The following is a 20,592-nucleotide window of genomic DNA, read 5'->3' on the forward strand; positions in this document are numbered from 1 at the left end:
CGAATGAGAAGGACGTCCATCTTTCGACATAAATCGGAAGATGGACGTCCTTCTCCCAGAGACGTCCAAATCGGTATAATCCAAACCCGATTTTGGACGTCTCCAACTGCAGTCCGTTGCAAGGACGTCCAAATTTCAAGGAGGCATGTCGGAGGCGTAGCAAAGGCAGAACCTGGGCATGCCTAACACTTGGACGTCTCTGACCCAAATCAAAAAAAGCAAGGATGTGTCTGACGAACACTTGGACGTTTTCACCCGGACTTGTTTTTTTATGAATAAGCCACAAAAAGGTGTCCGAAATGACCAGATGACCACCGGAGGGAATCGTGGATGACCTCCCGTTACTCCCCCAGTGATCACTAACCCCCTCCCACCCCAAAAAATATCTTTAAAAATATTTTGTGCCAGCCTCTATGCCAGCCTCAGATGTCATACACAGGTCCATGACAGCACATGCAGGTCCCTGGAGCAGTTTTAGTGGGTACTGCAGTGCACTTCAGACAGGCGAACCCAGGCCCATACCCCCCCTACCTGTTATGTTTGTGCAGGAAACAGCGAGCTCTCCAAAACCCACCACAAACCCACTGTACCCACATACAGGTGCCCCCTTCACCCGTAAGGGCTATGGTAGTGGTGTACAGTTGTAAGTAGTGTGTTTGGGTTTTTTTTTTTTTTGGGGGGGGGGGGGGCTCAGTACACAAGGTAAGGGAGCTATGTACCTGGGAGCATTTTATGAAATCCACTGCAGTGCCCCCTAGGGTGCCCGGTTGGTGTCCTGGCATGTGAGGGGGACCAGTGCACTAGAAATGCTGGCTCCTCCCACGTCCAAATGGCTTGCATTTGGATGTTTATGACATGGACTCTGGTTTCGAAAATAGCCAAAAGTGAAAGATGTCCATGTCTAGGGACGTCCAAATCTAGGGACGTTGAAATTTAAAGACATCCTTGGATTTGGACGTCTCTGACGGTGTTTTCGAAACGAAAGATGGACGTCCATCTTTTTCAAAAATACGGTTTTCCCCACCCCCGGATTTTGACGTTTTGTAAAGATGTCCAAATCGCAACTTGGACATTTCTTTTGAAAATGCCCCTTTTTGTCACTAATAACCGGGGTTAACAGTAAAATAACCCATCTTAATGTTAGCCCATATTGATAATGTTCCCCTAAATTAATTTTAGGCAGAAAAATAATATTTGTATTGATGTCCCTTTGAAATATTTTGGCTGTACAAACAATAAGAATGGAATAGATAGACAAATAGAATTAGCTCACCTTCACTAAGTCAGAATAGCCTGTTTCCTTTGCTGTCCACCAAGGCTGAGCTTTAAGACCGTTAACATTGTAGAGGGAACGCTGCCAAACAGATGCAAAGTGGCCTCGCTGGTGCCCGAGCTCATACCATTTGTATGCCTAGAAGTTTGCAATTGTTAGATGTGAATACATTTTAATGAAGCCAAAACTGTTTAGCAGAAAGCATTTAATTATATTAATAATTAAGGTAATAAACATAAATAAAACAGAAATAAACAAAACAAAAGAAGAGTGACCAAAATGATAAAGGGGATGGAACTCCTCTCGTATGAGGAAAGGCTAAAGAGGTTAGGGTTCTTCAGCTTGGAAAAGAGAAGGATGAGGGGAGATATGATAGAGGTCTATAAAATCCTGAGTGGTGTAGAACGAGTAGATGTAAATCAATTTTTTACTCGTTCCAAAAGTACAAAGACTAGGTGACATTCGAGGAAGTTGCACATAGTAACATAGTAACGGATATACTTTTAAAACAAATAAGAGGAAATATTTTTTCACTCAACGAATAGTTAAGCTTTGGAGCTCTTTGCTGGCGGAGGTAGTAACAGTGGGGTTTTTTTTTTGTTACATTTATACCCCGCGCTTTCCCACTCATGGCAGGCTCAATGTGGCTTACATATACAGGTACTTATTTGTACCTGAGGCAATGGAGGATTAAGTGACTTGCCCAGAGTCACAAGGAGCTACCTGCGCTGAAGTGGGAATTGAACTCAGTTCCTCAGTTCCCCAGGACCAAAGTCCACCACCCTAACCACTAGGCCACTCCTCCATATCTGGGTTAGCATATCTGGGTTTAAAAAAGGTTTGGACAAATTCCTGGAGGAAAAGTCCATAGTCTGCCATTGAGATAGACATGGGAGGCAACTGATTGCCATGGGATTTGTAGTATGGAGTGTTGCCAATATTTGGGTTTCTGCCAGGTACCTGTGACCTGGCTTGGCCACTGTTGGAAAACAGGATACTGGGCTAGATGGACCCAGTATGCCTACTCTTATGTTTTTTATGTAAAATATGTATTTAGTCTAACAACAACAAAAAGTATCACCTTAGTTTGTTTCATTTTATTTCTGATTTATTTCTATTTATTACCTTTAAAGTGGACTAACATGGAGGAGTGGCCTAGTGGTTAGGGTGGTGGACTTTGGTTCTGGGGAACTGAGAAACTGAGTTCAATTCCCACTTCAGGCCCAGGCAGCTCCTTGTGACTCTGGGCAAGTCACTTAACCCTCCATTGCCCCATGTAAGCCGCATTGAGCCTGCCATGAGTGGGAAAGCGCAGGGTACAAATGTAACAAAAATAAAATAGATACTATTGGAGATTCTACATGGAATGTTGCTACTATTGGAGATTCTACATGGAATGTTGCTATTCCACTAGCAACATTCCATGTAGAAGGCTGCGCAGGCTTCTGTTTCTGTGAGTCTGACGTCCTGCACGTACGTGCAGGACGTCAGACTCACAGAAGCAGAAGCCTGCGCGGCCACATTGATGATCTGCAAGGGCTGACTTCTGCTTCAGGCACAGGCAGCTCCTTGTGACTCTGGCCAAGTCACTTAACCCTCCATTGCCCCATGTAAGCCGCATTGAGCCTGCCATGAGTGGGAAAGCGCGGGGTACAAATGTAACAAAAAAAAAAACCTAGCACTAACAAAAAAATGCCGCAGTCAGCGTTTCTTTTTACATGCTGGCTGCCACGGTTATTCAGTGCTGCTATCTGGATAGTGAGTGGTACTGAATATAAATGGACTGTAGCAATTGCTGCTGGATCTACAGTATAGTGATATTCAGCTGCTATCTGTACAGCTATGTGCTTTAAGTTACAACAGTGTCTTTACTGTCTTAAATTAATCCACACAGCTATATGGATAGTGAACGAATAACATTAAGTATTGGTAAAGATATCCAGAATATCCATGTTCTGCCCTCCCTCTGACCTGGTACTATCCAGACAGTGGCTACGGCAATCTGTAAGAATTCTCAGCAGCAATATCCGAATAATGTTGCTGAAAAGTGGCAGATATGGCACTAATCCATATAGCAGCTATGGAGTGGAGGAGTGGCCTAGTGGTTAGGGTGGTGGACTTCGGTCCTGAGGAACTGAGTTCAATTCCCACTTCACGCACAGGTAGCTCCTTGTGACTCTGGGCAAGTCACTTAACCCTCCATTGCCCCATGTAAGCCGCATTGAGCCTGCCATGAGTGGGAAAGCGCAGGGTACAAATAAAACAACAAAATTATGGAGGCAATTCTATAACAGGGAATGTGGAGGAGTCTACGGTATAAAGCAGTGGTTCCCAAACCTGGTCCTGCAGGTACCCAAGCCAGTCAGGTTTTCAGGATATCTACAATAAATATTCATGAGAGAGATTTGCATGCAGTGTATGTAAATCTTTCTCATGAATATTCATTGTGAGTATCCTGAAAACCTGACTGGCTGAGGTGCCTCCAGGACCAGGTTTGGGAACCACTACTATAAAGGAAAGTAGGCACCTTCTTCTCTGTATAGATTACCAGTGTAAAAGAGTCTATAGATGTTAAATATTTAACATGAACCAAAGTGAATACCCACAAAAATATATATTTACAAAACTCTATAGATTCAATAAAGTAATTTTAGTGACCTCAGACGTGCAACTCAATGATAATAGTATTCAACATTGAGTATTATGCATGCATATATCTTCGCTGCTCAAATTTTTCTTTAATATATTGCTTTTAAACTTAAAAAGGCATTCAAAAATATGTACTAATCTGAATTTGAAAGAGTCAGCCAGGGGGATCTTATTCCAACATGGCACATGTTTCGCTTTTGCTTTATTAAGGAAACCCCTTTATATTAGCTAGACCCAGCCATCATCCCTGTATGTTCTCATCAAAAAAATGTTAGAGAATTTTCTCCATAGTGGCAGAACTTACGTCAGTCATAGAGCTTGTTTAAGTATGAAAGCCTAAGTGCAGCAGATACCTTATTAATAAGTTACATGCTACACAGGAGCCCCATTCATGTTCTGCCCCCTTGCAAATATACACCATCCCCTGGATTCTATATATGGTGCCAAAATTTGTGTGCACAAATTAATTAGTTAACAAGCTATTAACTAGCAATAAATGGATGTTAATTATTGCAGTTAATTGGCATGAATTAGATTTTGCACACACAGCTTCCATTGTGCTATTCTCTCAACCTGTGCATTTAAATCCCCTAGCGCAACTCAAAAAGGGGTATGGCCAGGAGCGTGGTAGGGGCATTCCAAAAATTTGCATGTAGCTTTATAGAATACCACCATTCTGAGACCCAAATGCCAAGAGTTGGGTGCCAGCATTTACACCAGGCGGGTGCGGGAATGGGCTCTAAGCATTACTCTATAAAGAGTACGCAACTTGGAGCGCTGAAGAATAGCACTTCATGCCAAACTTTTCCAGCACCAAACTTGGGCACCATTTTCTGAATCTGGGCCTTTGCAAGTTAAGTGGGTACTTGCAGAAAAATGCTTAGGCAACATGCTACCATATACTGTATATGTGTATATGTTAGCATTCTAACACTTACATGCCTGTAAATATTAGTGCTTAGTTTATAAAATTGCTCTGTTCTTGGATAACTGCTTTTGAATATCAGGCAGATAATTTTGATAGGTCAATTTAACAATGATAAACTTCATAAAATTGTAGGGGGTAAAAGCTCCTTCTACAATATAACCAATGAATTATAGATCTTGATTATACGACACATGTGGCACAGTTTATACAGATCATAGAATATACAGTGCTATATGATTAAAAAAAAAACAAAAACGGAAAAACTTTTGTGCAGATATGCTCAGTCATGCATTTCTAAAAGAAGGTACTTTTGACCCTGTTAGAATTGTTGAGATAACAATCTGGCTTATTTAAGCAAGAAGGCATGTGGGTAACCCTGAAAAGAACCCTTGGTCATACTGACCCAGTCTCTCTGAAGCCCAGAATTCAGGAAAAACCTCCAGAGTGACATCAATAAATATGCATGTGGTTTGTTAAGTCACAAAAAAGGGCATAAGCCAATCACCTATCATGATGTTAACAAATCATCAGAGACACTGCTGATATCAAAATGATATATACCTCTTTCGTGTCAAGAGATAATTTATCTACCTACCAGCCTATCTACTATCATCAACCTACTTCTTCTTCACCTTGTCGGATCATCATCAGAACACTTGTGAGCTACAGATTTCTAGCAACAGATGAAGGTCAAGTTGGAGCACTGCTCGTGACAATGTGAATGCATGGACCAGGCCTGGAGCCAGTCACCGACTCTTCCTTTCTCCTCACTCACGGTTGCATGCCACTCTCGCCAGCCGCACTTTGGCTCCCTGCAGCCCAGGAACAGCAACTGGACCTGAAACGGGTCCCAACCAGATGGGGTCCCAACCAAAAAACCTGGCTTGACCCCACAACTGCCGGCCACAATGCAAAAATGAAATAGACCTCTAACGGCCTCGGGGAGGAGCAGACACCACCAGGTAAGCCCTGGATGGGCTTAATCCTTATTTTTTTTAACCCTTTACATTGACTTGTGTGATAAATAAGAGGCTGTCCTAGCTGGGGCAGGCCACTAGATGGCGCTGTTCCCCTAAAAATGTCCAGGATGTCCGGGGTAGGCCACTAGAGGGCGCTAGGAGAATAGATGGAGGTTGCTAGGACCAGGGAGAGCCCTGGGAGGTCCACAGGATTAGGAGGTTATGGGCTGGGTCCTGTGTAGCTAATTAACCACTTTATACCCCACCTGAGTTGTAAAAGGAAAGAAAAAAGAGAGCTGGTAGCTGAGGAAGGAGAATCCCCCTGGAAAGAACTGGCTAAACCCTATGGACTTGTGGTGGACTGGGTGCTCAAGGAAGAAAAACAGGCTTGGGGTAAGAAGTCCCTAAAGCATTAGTGTTGGACTGTGTAGCCTCAGTACTTAGAGGAACTGTGTGTTCAAAGAAAGGACTGGGTGTCCAAGGAAGGAAGGACTGGGTGTCCAAAGAAGAAGTAGGGCTGTGTGTCCCAGTGCTGAGAAGCAGGCTGCACAGCCTGGGGTTAGAAGTCCCCAAAGTATTGAGGTTAGTGCTGAGCCCAGGAATCTGTGTGGGGAGGCTCAGTGTGAAGATATGTAAATGTATAAAAGTCCCCAAAGTATTGAAGTTAGCACTGAGCCCAGGTATCTGTGTGGGGAGGCTCAGTGTGAAGATATGTGAATTTATAAAGTATTTAAGCTAGAAGAAGTGTGCCCAGGGAGCTGGAATAAAGAATTGCCTGAATATGCTGTTGGTAAGACCTGATTAATTTTGCTTCTGGAGAACCAGGTCACCCTGAGTGTGAAAGGGTAGCAGGCTAATCTGCATATAATTTGCATACTGAAAACCAGCTCACCCTGAGTGAAAAAGGGGCCCAGGAGCTTGAGGTTGGATTGCTCAGGCTGCTAGGAAGAGACTGTTTGGAGTCATGTTCAGAGACCACAGGCCAGTGAGGCCTGCTGGAGAGTGGGAGCAGGAGCTTCATCTTCACACTTGCTAATTTGAACATTAAGATGTTTTCCCCTCCCTCTTGAGATGCATAGCACTCTCACCTATAGCATTTGATATTAAAGTGATATACAATATGAAGACTTGATCTACATCTGTATTTTCTCACTTACAAGACTCAGACTATAGAAGTCTATCTGGCATTGACCTTAGTTCTCAAATACTGGAGCACTGGTGGACAGTTTAATGCTATTTATTATGGGGTTCAATTTTGAACAAGTTTATTGCAAGAATGATCCTTGGTTACCCTGTGAGGCATGTGATTATATTATTATATTTCTTAATAAACAGGTTTTTTTCAACTTCTTTTATGAAAGAAACCTCTTGGTTTCAAATCAACATTTGTAAAAACTATTAGATGAGTGCACACTGTTATACATACTGACCTCAGTATGTATGTATAAAGGATGTATAACTCTCAAAAGTCAGTCACAGATGTATTAAGTTAGTCAAACAAGAAGGAATTCTGAGATAGGATTTGAGAACAGTGGCCTGCTCAGAAATTAAGTCTAAAAACTTGGGGAGAAGGAAGGTTGTCAGTTAAACTGATAAATCCTGTGTGTGTGTATTTAAAAGTTAGAAAGCAGGTTAGATTAAAAAATCTATTTGTGCTTGATTTTCCCCACATCGCACCCAACCCAGCACATTCTTTGATGTAAAGACTGTGAAGCCAATTAAAAGGATAGGGAGAATTTTTTAAATTTTTTTTTTTTTTACAAGAATTAGGAATTTTCATCAACAGGTAAGTAATCCTGGTTCCTTTGCAGATCACAGATAAGCAAATATAACATATAGCATAAAATATATCAGCAGCAAGATGGGTATGGTATATGTATGAATCATGATCTTAGGTGAAAGCCTACAGTCACTTAGAAGTGCATGCCTTCGGAGTAAGATATCTTCCAAAAATACTGGCAGAATGCTGAAGTTAGATTATCCTAATAGACAGATTGTGGTAATAGCTGAGGTAGCTCAGACACATTTAAATAAAGAAAAGAAAAATGATTACCAATTACCTCATCAAATGTGAAGCAGGTTATTTATAAAAATTTTAAAAAACATATTTCAGACTATCTATATCATGAATTGTCTACTTTTGAAGTAGCTAATATGGGTTAGCAATGTTATCTTGTGCTAAGCATTAATAAATGCGGGACTAAATGAAGATTTAGAGATAATAGGTATCTCAGAGACTTACGGAGGGAGGACAACCAATGGGACCGCTGATACTAGGGTGCAAATAATATCGAAATGTGAGAGAGTGAGTGACAGTGCACACATCCCTAGATACACTCCCTCACTGAGGTTACAGTTCAGCCACCTTATGGCAGGTGGTGCTAAACCTACCATGTCAGTAGCTGAACTGCAAAGCCAATGTAACAGAGGGAGGTTAGGCTGCCTGGACAAGAGGGTGTGGCTCAGCAGTGAGTGGGAAGTAAAAAGCCCTCTGACACAGCATAACAGGGAGACCCTGGGAGGAGAGGAGCTGCCCTGGAGTACACGTCTCCACTACCTGTGTGTAACTACCAGAACCTGAATAAAGTAGGCTAAGCTACTACTACTACTACTTAACATTTCTAGAGCGCTACTAGGGTTATGCAGCGCTGTACAGTTTAACAAAAAAGGACAGTCCCTGCTCAAAGGAGCTTACAATCTAATGGGCGAAATGTCAAGTTGGGGCAGTCTAGATTTCTTGAATAGAGGTATGGTGGTTAGGTGCCGAAGGTGACATTGAAGAGGTGGGCTTTGAGCAAGGCAGGGAGTTTATTCCAGGCATGGGGGTGAGGCGAGGCAGAAAGGGTGGAGCCTGGAGTTGGCGGTGGTGGAGAAGGGTACTGAAAGGAGGGATTTGTCTTGAGAGCGGAGGAAGCTCTGATTTTAGCTTTATAAGAATCCTGCTGACTACAATAGGGAAACCCTGCATGGATCTGTATGTACTGTAGGCTTGTGACTTGTCAGCTACAGGCCTGTGTGGAGTTTTTGTGTGAACCTAAACAGAACTTATTCTTCACCTTGCTGTCCCTGTGAAGTAAAAGTGTTCAATATTTTCCCCTTGTCTGGCAGCATTTTAATGAGGGCCTCCTGCACCAATTTGGCGTACATAATCACATATGGTGGCAGCTGGGGGATTTTTGTACCTCTGCAGAAGATTGGACAATGTGACGCCAATTTTTTAAAAGGGTTCCAGTGGTGATCTGGGAAATTACAGACCGGTAAGCCTGACGTCAGTGCCAGGCAAAATAGTAGAAACTATTAAAAAGAATAAAATTACAGAACATATAGACAAATATGGTTTAATGGGACAGAGTCAGCATGGGTTCAGCTGAGGGAAGTCTTGCCTCACCATTTGGCTTAATTTCTTTGAAGGCGTGAATAAACATGTGGATAAAGGTGAGCCGGTTGATGTGGAGGGGCATAATTGAAGGGGACGCCCAAGTTTTGATGAGGACGTCCTCGCAAAACGTCCCAGTGGAGGGGGCGGGAAACCCGTATTATCGAAACAAGATGGACGTCTATCTTTCGTTTTGATAATACGGTCGTGGACGCCCAAATCTTGACATTTAGGTCGTCCTTAGAGATGGTCATCCCTAGACTTGGTCGTTTCTGATTTTCAGTGATAATGGAAACCAAGGACGCCCATCTCAGAAATGACCAAATGCAAGCCCTTTGGTCATGGGAGGAGCCAGCATTCGTAGTGAACTGGTCCCCCTGACATGCCAGGACACCAACCGGGCACCCTAGGGGGCACTGCAGTGGACTTCAGAAATTGCTCCCAGGAACATAGCTCCCTTACCTTGTCTGCTGAGCCCCCCAAAACCCACTACCCACCACTGTACACCACTACCATAGCCCTTTCGGGTGAAGGGGGACACCTGCATGTGGGTACAGTGGGTTTCTGGTGGGTTTTGGAGGGCTTACATTTACCACCACAAGTGTAACAGGTATGAGGGGGATGGGCCTGGGTCCACCTGCCTGAAGTGCACTGCACCCACTAAAATTGCTCCACGGACCTGCATACTGCTGTGATGGACCTGAGTATGACATTTGAGGCTGGCACAAAACATTTTTAAAGATTTTTTTTTGAGGGTGGGAGGGGGTTAGTGACAACTGGGGAATAAGGGGAGGTCATCCCCGATTCTCTCCGGTGGTCATCTAGTCATTTCGGGCTCCTTTTTATGCCTTGGTCATAAGAAAAACAGGACCAGGTAAAGTTGTCCAAGTGCTCGTCAGGAACGTCTTATTTTTTTCCCATTATGGGTCGAGGATGTCCATGTGTTAGGCACGCCCAAGTCCCGCCTTCGCTATGCCTCCGATACGCCCCCTTGAACTTTGGCCATAACTGTGATGGAAAGCAGTTGGGGACGCCCAAAATCGGCTTTCAATTATGCCAATGTGGGCAACCCTGTGAGAAGGACGCCCATCTTCCGATTTGTCGAAAGATGGGCGTCCTTCTCTTTCGTAATAAGCCTGATTGTGTATCTAGATTTTCATAAAACTTTTGATAAAGTTCCTCATGAGAGACTCCTGGGAAAATTAAAGAGTCATGGGATAGTAGGAAAGGTTCTGGTGTAGATTAGTAATTGGTTATTGGACAGAAAACAGAGGGTAGGGTTAAATGGTCATTTCTCTCAATGGAGGAGGGTGAATAGTGGAGTGCCATAGGGATCAGTACTGGGAACAGTAAATTTGCAGATGACACAAAATTATTCAAGGTTGTTAAAACACGTGCAGTCTTCCTGAGGACTGCAGGAAGACTGTAGGAAACTGGAAGACTGAGCATCCAAATGGCAGATGAAATTTAATGTGCACAAATGCAAGGTGATGCACATTGGAAAGAATAATCCAAATCACAGTTGCCTGATGCTAGGGTTCACCTTGGGGGGTCAGCACTCAAGAAAAAGATCTAGGTGTCATTGTAGATAACACGTTGAAATCTTCTGCTCAGTGTGTGGCAGTGGCCAAAAGCAAAGAGGATGCTAGGAATTATTAGGAAAGGGAGGTTGAATAAGACCGAAAATACTATAATGCCTCTGTATCGCTCCATGGTGCGCATGCACCTTGAGTACTGCGTTCAGTTCTGGTTGCCGTACCTCAAAAAAGAGATAGCGGAATTAGAAAAGCTTCAAAGAAGAGCAAACAAAACGATAAAGGGGCTGGAACTCCTCTCGTATAAGGAAAGGCTAAAAAGGTTAGGGCTCTTCAGCTTGGAAAAGAGATGGATGAGGAGAGATACGATTAAGGTCTATAAAATCCTGAGTGGTGTAGAAAAAGTTGAAGTAAATCGATTTTTTTAACTCATTCCAAAAGTACAAAGACTAGGGGACACTCAAGGAAGTTACAAGGAAATATCATCCAACAACAAAATAGTGTCCTCAAAAGGCAGTAATGACCCCCCACCCCCGACAAACACTAAAATAGTACTTAGTATTCCACCATTTAGCAAATACCTGGAACATGCAGTATATGTTTCATTGGGGCCTCCTAGGAAAGTAAAGTTTCTAGATGCCATTAATGACTGCTTCATGGAGCAGCTGCCCTAGAACTGTTAAGGGGGGGGGGGGGGGGGGGGAACTACTTTGGATCTAATCATTTCTGTTCAGCAGGGCCTTGTGCAAAGGATAATAGTGCTGTGGCTGCTATGCAACAGTAATCAAAATGAAATCAAATTTGCCATCACTAAAAGGAGAACACTGAAAAAAAATTACTGCTGTGTAGCATTTAATTGTAATAAATGAGGCCATGAGAAAATGAGGAAATTAGAAAAAAACTAAAAGGAAGAGTTGTCAGGTCAAAATTTTGCATGATTTAAGAAGACCATTTTGAAATCTCAGCAAACTGTACTCCATGAATTAAAAAAAAGGTCAAATGAAGGCCAAGTGATGGCCAGCATGGTAAGCTGAAAGAGGCTGTGAAAGCCAAAAAGGATATATTCCATAAGGAGACCCTAATCAGGAAAATTGGAAAGAAGATAAGCACTGGTAAGTTAGATAAAAACAGTAACAAGGCAAGTTAAGACAGACTTTGAACAGAACTTGCCATGGAGGGCAAAACTAATACTAAAGACTTTCAAAAAAATGCATTTGAAGAGAAAAACCCAAGAGGGAGTTAGTTGGACCACTGGATGACCAATGGGTAAAAGGAGTTCTCAGACAGAATACAGTAATAGCAGAAAAATGTAATTAATTCTTTGTCTCAGTCTTCACTGAGAAGGTTTTTGGGGTAGTACTCACCTTGGAGAATCTTTCCTGATGGTGATGATTCAGATAAATAAAGCACATCACAGTCCAGACAATATTCAGCAGGCTGCGCTCAGCGTTTTTATACTGGGCCATGTCCAGGCACCGGCACTGAATATCCAGGTCTGACTAGACTGCTACTGGCTGCCCGAACTTATGCAGGTCCGGGCTGAATATCTGCAGAGAGCACCATAGGTGGACCTGTGATTTTATTCCACCCTCCACCGAAATTGGCCCCTCTCCTGAACTTCCCCAGTGAGATCAGCTATGCTCCTGATCACCCACTGCTGAGATCAGCCCCCTCCCGAACTCCCTTATAGAAATCAGACTTCCCTCTCTTGAACCCACCTGTAGTTTCCCCACCCCTCTCAAAAAGAGCCTACCTCATCATCCCTGGTGGTCCAGTAGGGTAGCACAGGCAACAACGATCTGCACTCACTCCTGTCCCTAGTGGCTCCATCTAGAAAATGGTTGCCTCGAGCTCTATTGTTAGTCTTGTAGTACTATAGCTAGAGGTCAGGCTTCTATTTATTCTTTTTATCGGTTATATGTTAAACTCCTGCAGTAGGCAGCAAGCCGAAATATGGCCATAATGCATAGTTTATACTGTGTTTGCAAGCTATTTTTGTTGTAGTATCACAGGAATGGCATAGTCTGCTCTTGGAAATTCAAATGAAACACATTTTTAGCTTTCAGTATAAGGTTGAAAATATATTTTTCTGACTTTTGAAGGGATGTTGGCAACTGGGACACCTGGTCATTATACGGCAGCTTGTAGATGGGTATCTTAGTGAGGTAACTCGGGCCTAGATGCACAAAACTAACGACCCTTTAACAACAAAATTTGCCACCGTTGCATGCATTATAGGCCTTTTTCTGAAGCCGCTAGCAGATAACAAAAACGGAATGCAAACCAGAAACTACCATTGAAATGTGGACAATTCGCAATGCACTAACCATACCGACGATTCTAACGAATCATTTAACGTGAGAAATTTAGTGAGATCTCAGACCTGTCGCTCAGGCCTGAGCTGTCATCTCCACGCTCCCTCCTGCACCTTAAAAATGCAAGCTGGCAAGTAAAAAAAAAAAAAAGTTATATAAAACACAAACCGATAGTTCCCCACTTCCCCCTGCACTAACCAAAACAAAAAAAAAAATTCAAATAGATCGGGAGGGGGCAAAGGCGCTCGTCAGGAGCGTCCTGTATGGGTGCCCTTGCCCCCCCCCCCCCCGAGATCGCCACTGTTCCCCGCTTCAGCCGGTTTTAATAAAAACAAATCTCCACATTTTCTCATTCCTAGTTCCCCTCCCTTCCTGTGTTTCCTGTCCCTTGCTCCAGGGCTCCACCTCCCGCCATCCTCCGCCCCGTGTCCCGCCCCCCTGGGATCGTCGCCGCCGCTCCCACCCTCCACCGGACCCCCCCTCCGCATTACCGTCCCGCGCAGCGCCTGTCACCTGTATGTGGAGGCGCTGCACAGGATAAAACATCTGATCGCCAATTGCTTCTCCCTTCTCCGACGTCAGTCTGTTGTTCCTGTGCCCGCCCTCCATTGACGTAAGTTACCTACGTACATAACTAACGTAGGTAACTTACGTCAATGGAGGGCGGGCCCAGGAACAGCAGACTGACGTCGGAGGAGGGAGAAGCAATTGGCGATCAGATGTTTCATCCCGTGCAGCACTTTCGCATACAGGTGAGAGGCACTGCACGGGACGGTAATGCGGAGGAGGGGTCCGGTGGAGGGTGGGAGCGGTGGCGACGATCCCAGGGGGTGGGGTGCGGAGGATGGCGGGAGGTGGAGCCCTGGAGCAAAGGACAGGAGACACAGGAAGGGAGGGGGAGCGGGGATGAGAAAATTTGGAGATTTGTTTTTATTAAGTGGGGAGCCACGTGTTTGTGTTGTGGTTTTTTTTGGACGTTTGTGGCATGTGCAGAGCAGCCAGCATAACGCTTGGCTGCTCTGTGCATGATTTAGAGGCCCATTACCGACGGGGATTACGATTCATTGATACATTATACTTCTCGATACCGCAACAAACATGTTTGACCTGTTTTTATAGTGCATGCTTCGGTTTTTCAAAATTGTTAAGGACTTTAACGATTTAGATTTTTTTACGTTTGTTTGATGCATCTGGGCCTCAGTCTCTCCTACAGTAGTAAGGCTCAGTCAGTGCTATGAATAAGTATTGTGATTTGCTTCTTGTTGGTTTGTCTAGTTTACTTTGGGGCATGATAAGCAGAAGAATTATATAAAAGAGTGCCTATGTAGCCTGACAGTTAGTGCAGCAACCTGAGAACTGGGTTCAATTTCCACTGCAGCTCCTTGTGACTCTGAACAAAGCCATTTAACTTTCCATTCATTGCCCCCAGGTACAAAATAAGAACCTGTATATAACAAGTAAACTGCTTTGATTGTAATCACAGAAAGTCAGTAAATCAAATCCCTTCCTCTTTTCCTATATGTAGATGCTTAGAATGCACCTAGTGGGAACCTATTCTATAGGTACCTGCTTTTCTTTATAGAATAGTAACTTAACAAGTAAAATGTGCGCCTATATTTTAGGAATGAGCACTTATGCCAGCCATAGACCTGCTGTAAATGCTCATGCCTAGACTGTTTTTAAATGCACGCAAATTAAGGTAGCCTATAATTGAGAAGCAGAATTATGTGATCCGCCCATGTGCACGCTGAAGAGAACTGATTGTTATCTGTCTGACAAATAGGATTTGAACCAAGTAACTACTGTGCCACTGATACCTGTTTCTGTCAGCCTTGCAAGCAATATATGAGCCACAGTGTAATCCAGCAAATTCAGGCTAACTGCACAGAGTTTCTTGCATTTGTAGAGATACATTTTGTTGTTGTTGTTGTTCTTTTTCACTTCTGTTATATTCTTTTTTTTGACAGCTTTTAATTCTCTTTCCATTTCTTATCAATAGTTTTCTGTTAACCTTTTCCTCTAAGGTGAAAACACCCTGTATATAATTACTTTCAAGCAGATGCGACAGATTTAATCCACAGTACATTCTCTACAACTTACTGATGTACTGAGTAACTGAATTAGGAAGTCTGTTAGCTTTCAGAAGCCAATAGCAATAATGAAATCTCTTGAGAACAAAGCAATCTGAAATAAAGGACCAGCAACGATGCGATGGGATTTTGGGTTTAGCTCACACCTTTTTCAGCTGTACCTCAAGGTGAGTTACATTCAGGTATAGTAGGCCATTGTCTGTCCCCAGAGGGCCTACAATCGTGAAAGGTAATTCCATAAGTTTGGGCCTACATTTAGGCTCCAATAGTGCATGTAGTTTATAGAACACTAGCACTTATGCGCTTACTCTCATCGGTCCATTTATTGTCCAAAATTATATAAAGCTATCTTTTCACTTTTTAAATTTTTTACTCTAAATTCCAGTGTTCCAAACTGATTAGTATTGCCTTATATTAATCAGTTGAATTGGTAAGCAAGGACCCCATTGCCTTGGGTCCTTGCTTACCAGTTCGACTTATTTTTTTTTTTAAATCCAGGATATTTTATTAAAAGATTAATGAACATTAAATGACCATAATAACAATATAAAATGTGTAAAATATCAGTATTATAGAGGCACGTGGAGGGGCATTTTCGATATAACATCTAAGTCCAACTTTGGACATTTTGAAAAAAAATGTCCAAAATCCAAAAAGAAAAGAAGGTAATTTTTGAACTTTAAGTAGTAGCCATCTACCTTCAAGGTCTATAATTTCCTGTTTGATTTTGACATTCAGGTCCTTGTGAAATAAAATCGCTACTCCTCTTTTCTTCCTCACTGACAGGGCTGAGCTGGCAAAAACAATCCAATTAGAACTTTCTATGAATGATTTAATATCTGAGAGATGAGTTTCTTGGCAAAAAATAATTTTTGCACTCATTTTCTTTAATGTCATAAGATCTTTTTCCTTTTAATAGGATGATTCAGACAAGGGACATTCCATGATATTAATTTAATTTGTTATATATGAGAATTAGCCATAGAGAAAGACAGGAAAGTTCTCACACTGTAATCTTACAATCAATAGTACAAAACTACAAGGGGCATGCAGACTGAATATAATACCAAAATCATGCAGTATGAAGGGTAGCAAAAACCAAAAATACATGAGTTTATACTTTAAATGCAATGAATAATGCAGTCTTGAAAAAAAACAACAGATTAAAGAACAAACAACGGCAAAAAGAGCCATGAGACTGGCTCAACCTGGAGAAAAAATTTCCAGATGGGGGAAAAGAGGTAACAGAGGCCTTACAGCAAAGAGCCCTCCCATGGGAATCATAGGAAAAATAAGACGCATCAGAACAGTATAAGCAAAATAGTATAATCTTAGAAGAAATGATACATTAACATTATAACCAGTTAAACCTGCTAAACCTAAGCATCTGAAAAATATCAAATTGCATGTAAAAATACAGACAAGAGATGGATATAGATGTAACATGCCAGCGTTTATTTTAGTTTGTGATCACAAAACTCACACACAAGACAAATAGCCTGAGTTATTTAGCCATTCAGAAGAGGAACAAATTATGTCGTCATTCCACTGGAGGCACGCTGATTCAAAAAAAGCTGAAGGGCCTCCAGGGAACTGAAGGACCTCATGGAGTTGTTCAGCGTAACCGCCATCTTAGCGGGATATTGGAGTCAACATTGCACGCCAATATCTTTAAGCCTTGGCCTTAAATGTAAACATTGTTTCCTTTTTGTAGCAGTGGTTTTAGACAAATCCAGCACAAAAAGAATTTTCCTACCATGATGGAGCATGGAGGGAATCGTGCATGCAGTAGTGAGAATGGTGAGTGCTTGAGGAAATTTAAGCAATTTTGTGATGATGGGTCTTGGCGTTGTCATGTTGAATTTAAGTTTGCCAGGAGAGCGATGTGCTCTTTCAAACTCAAGAGAATCCAGTGAAAGGTTGAGAATTGTTCATATGCACCTAAGCTATTAAATCACGAGGGAAATGTGAAAAATTACAAGAGGACCTTACGAGACTGGGACACTGGGCATCCAACATTTAATGTGAGCAAGTGCAAAGTGATGCATGTGGGAAATAGGAACCTGAACTACAGTTACATGATGCAAGGTTCCATACTAGAAGTCACCTACCAGGAAAGGGATCTAGGTGTCATCATTGATGATATGTTGAAACCTTCTGCTCAGTGTGCGGAGGTGGCTAAGAAAGTAAATAGAACGTTAGGTATTATTAGGAAAGGAATGGAAAACAAAAATGAGGATGCTATAATGCTTTAGTATCGCTCCATGGTGCAACTGCATCTCAAATACTGTGTGCAATTCTGATCACCACATCTCAAAAAAGATATAGTGGAATTAGAAAAGGTACAGAGAAGGGAGACAAAAATGATAAAGGGGATAGGACGACTTCCCTATGAGGAAAGGCTAAAGTGGCTAGGGCTCTTCAGCTAGAAGAAAAGACGGCTGAGGGGAGATATGATAGAGGTCTATAAAATAATGAGTAGCGTGGAATGGGTAGACATGAATCACTTGTTTACTCTTTCCAAAAATACTAGGACTAGGGGGCTACAAAGTAGTAAATTTAAAACAAATCAAAGAAAATATTTCTTCACTCAACGTGTAATTAAACTCTGGAATTCGTTGCCAGACAATGTGGTAAAAGCAGTTAGCTTAGTGAGGATTAAAAAAAAATTGGATAACCTCCTAAAAGTCTATAAGCCATGGACTTGGGAAAAATCCACTGCTTATTTCTAGGATAAGCAGCATACAATGTATTTTACTGTTGGGATTTTGCCAGGTACTTGTAACCTGAATTGGCCACTGTTGGTAACAGGATGCTGAGCTTGATGGACCTTTAGTCTGTCCCAGTAAGGCAACATGGCAACCCTCATCAGTAGAAAGACATTCTAGCAGGAACTCTGGCCTCCCTCCCCATCTGAATGCTGCATGTGTCTGCTGGTTGCATGCTATCTTGCTACATGTACAGTTCAAGTTCAATTCCTGCCCCACTATTGATATTCTGGGAAAAGAAGCATTGTGGATGTACAAGTGATTTCCACCTTTGCAAACCCACAGAAATTTATTGGTGTAATTCAGTTTAAACTGATAATGAAGGACCCAGAAATGAACAAATCACAAACAGAGAAATGAACTTGGGATTTTAGAACACAGTCTTCTAAGTGAGGGTTGGTCACAAGAATACTTCTGTAGAAATAAAAGTGTATTATAATACAATATGCTTATTCTTGGAGCCCCCCCCCCCCAACCTCTATACTCAATAAAATTGTATCAAATGCTGATTACTAGTACTCACCTGAACACTGCCATAAAATATTGTCAGCTGTATCTAACTTTTCAATGTGCTGATACATTCACAAAAAAAAAATTCCTAATGAAGCACTTAAATGACAATCCAATTGTTACTTTTAACTACAAAAAGAAACATTTTTCTAAATGCTCTCTATAATGCAATATCTATTTTTATCAATAATTAGAACAAGGAAAACATACCTCTTTATTTCCAACTCTTTGCATGGCATCACCCAAGTGGAAATAAAAACGCCCATCATCAGTGCCAGGGTCACCAGATTCCAATCCTTCCTATTGAAAGAGGAAAAACTCAAAGTAAACATAGATAATATTTTAACTACCTGTACATTTTTCTAAATGTCCTCTTAGTACTAACTGCTAATGTAGGGGGGGGGGGTAGTAATTAAAGTGTTTTACAGTAATAAACACATATTATTGTCCCTAAAAGCTTTGTTATTTCTGGGAAAATAATGCCTGTTAAAAGCTTGCACTGTGCTCGCAAGATGTGTCTTAAAGGGGCCGGCATTAAAAGCTTCATCTCCTTATTCCCTCCAAAGCTCCCCTCCCCAAATATATCCATCACTCCTGAAGCCCCCCCAACAAGCACAAACCCTACCCTCCCAAAGGGCCTTCCCCTTTCTCCCAAAGACCCTTCCACCCTCCCGTAAGCTTCCCAGGTGTACCTGTACAAATCATTAGTGTCTAGGGGTTTCATGGCAGAAGAGATCACAAGTTGCTCCTGTCAGTGCTGGGTCCAAAATAACAAAATAGCTTGACCCCTAGCAGTAGTACTGCAAAACTACCACTAGGGACTGCTGTTGCCATTTTGAAACCAGCTCTGAGAAGGGCAAGACTGATTGGAGATTGATTGCTCCTGTCCTAGAATCCCTAGACACTAAGAATTTTGACAGGTAGGTCTAGGAGAACCTACAGATGGGTAGAGGTTCTTTGGGGTAAAGGGGGACTCTTTGGGGATGGGGCTTGTAATGGGGATTCTTTGGGAGGAGGGCTTGTGATGGGGGATGTTCAGCGGGGGGGCTTTGGGGAGAAGGGAAGGTAAAGCTTTTAATACTTGGCCCCTTTAAGATATGGCCCGAGAAGTATCAGTATTGCAATTTGCAAAGTTGATTGCAAATTGCATTATTCATTTTCTGTGGGAATCATTAACCTGTGGTACTAAGATACCATAGGGTAGTGACTCCTGTGATAAACTAAGGTGCGGTAAAAGCCCAACTTTTATCACACCTTGGCATCTAACTACCTTAGTCTCATTTTTGGTTTAACTTTGTACTGGATAGAAGCCAAGTCATGCAGAAGAAGCTGAAGCAAAATTCTATCATAAAAACAGAATGTGATGGGTCAATTAATAGAAATATTTCTGGTGGTTTTCCATTTGGTCTTTTTTTTTGTAGAAAAAAAGGTGCTGGTTCTCATTATGGGCGGGATCACCACATATAGTTCCACCCCTATGACAGCCACACCCACATTAGCCACACCCCTTACACCAGCCATGGCGCATATAAACAGACATAATTGAAAATATTATACTAGTATAGGAGAAAAAAATAACGTGATTTTTTTTAATTATAAATAATTTCTGTAAGCTGTTACAGCTCCAGTATACCCAGTGCAAAATTAGACAGCAGATGTAAATTCTCAAATTAGACATATTCCAAACACTAAAATGAAAATAAAATGATTTTTTTCTACCTTTGTTGTCTGGTGACTTTGTTTTTCTATCCATATTGGTCCCAGTCTCTGATTCTGCTGCTCTCTATCTGTTCTCTTAACTCCGTTTCCAGGGCTTCCTTTCCATTTATTTCTTTACTTTCCTCCTTTCTTCTTCATTTCTTGCCCTACATCCATAAGTAAAAGCTGGGTCCTCCTCCGTGGAATTGATTGGAGGAGGTATAACATGGATCCAGCTTTTGCCTATTTTCTCCATCCATGTGCAGTTTTTCTCCTCTCTTCCCTTTCCCTCATCTCCATCCATGTGCATCTTCTTCTATTTTCTTTCCTCCCCTCCATCCATTTCCAGCACTTCTCCTCTCTCCATCCATGTCCAGCATTTCTCCTCTCTCTTCCCTCCCCTGTATCCATATAAAGCAATAATTCTCTCTCCCCTCTCCTCTCCTCCATCCATGTCCAACAATTCTCCTCTATCTCCTGCTCTCCTCTCC

The 20,592-nt window shown here is 42.2% G+C and overlaps 1 protein-coding gene across 2 annotated transcripts in view; it reads right to left on the minus strand.

The window, feature by feature from the left end:
* Positions 1-20,592, minus strand: part of ASPH (aspartate beta-hydroxylase) — a 438,964-nt gene that overhangs the window by 47,941 nt on the left and 370,431 nt on the right. For both annotated transcript variants that reach the window (XM_030214873.1, XM_030214866.1), the window contains 2 exons: positions 18,614-18,703; positions 1,274-1,411 (listed from right to left, as the gene is read on the minus strand). In XM_030214873.1, the coding sequence (XP_030070733.1) occupies positions 1,274-1,411; positions 18,614-18,703 (228 nt within the window). The remainder of the gene's footprint in view (positions 1-1,273; positions 1,412-18,613; positions 18,704-20,592) is intronic.

This window comes from Microcaecilia unicolor, chromosome 1, assembly GCF_901765095.1.
Source record: "Microcaecilia unicolor chromosome 1, aMicUni1.1, whole genome shotgun sequence".
Taxonomy (NCBI): Eukaryota; Metazoa; Chordata; class Amphibia; order Gymnophiona; family Siphonopidae; genus Microcaecilia; species Microcaecilia unicolor.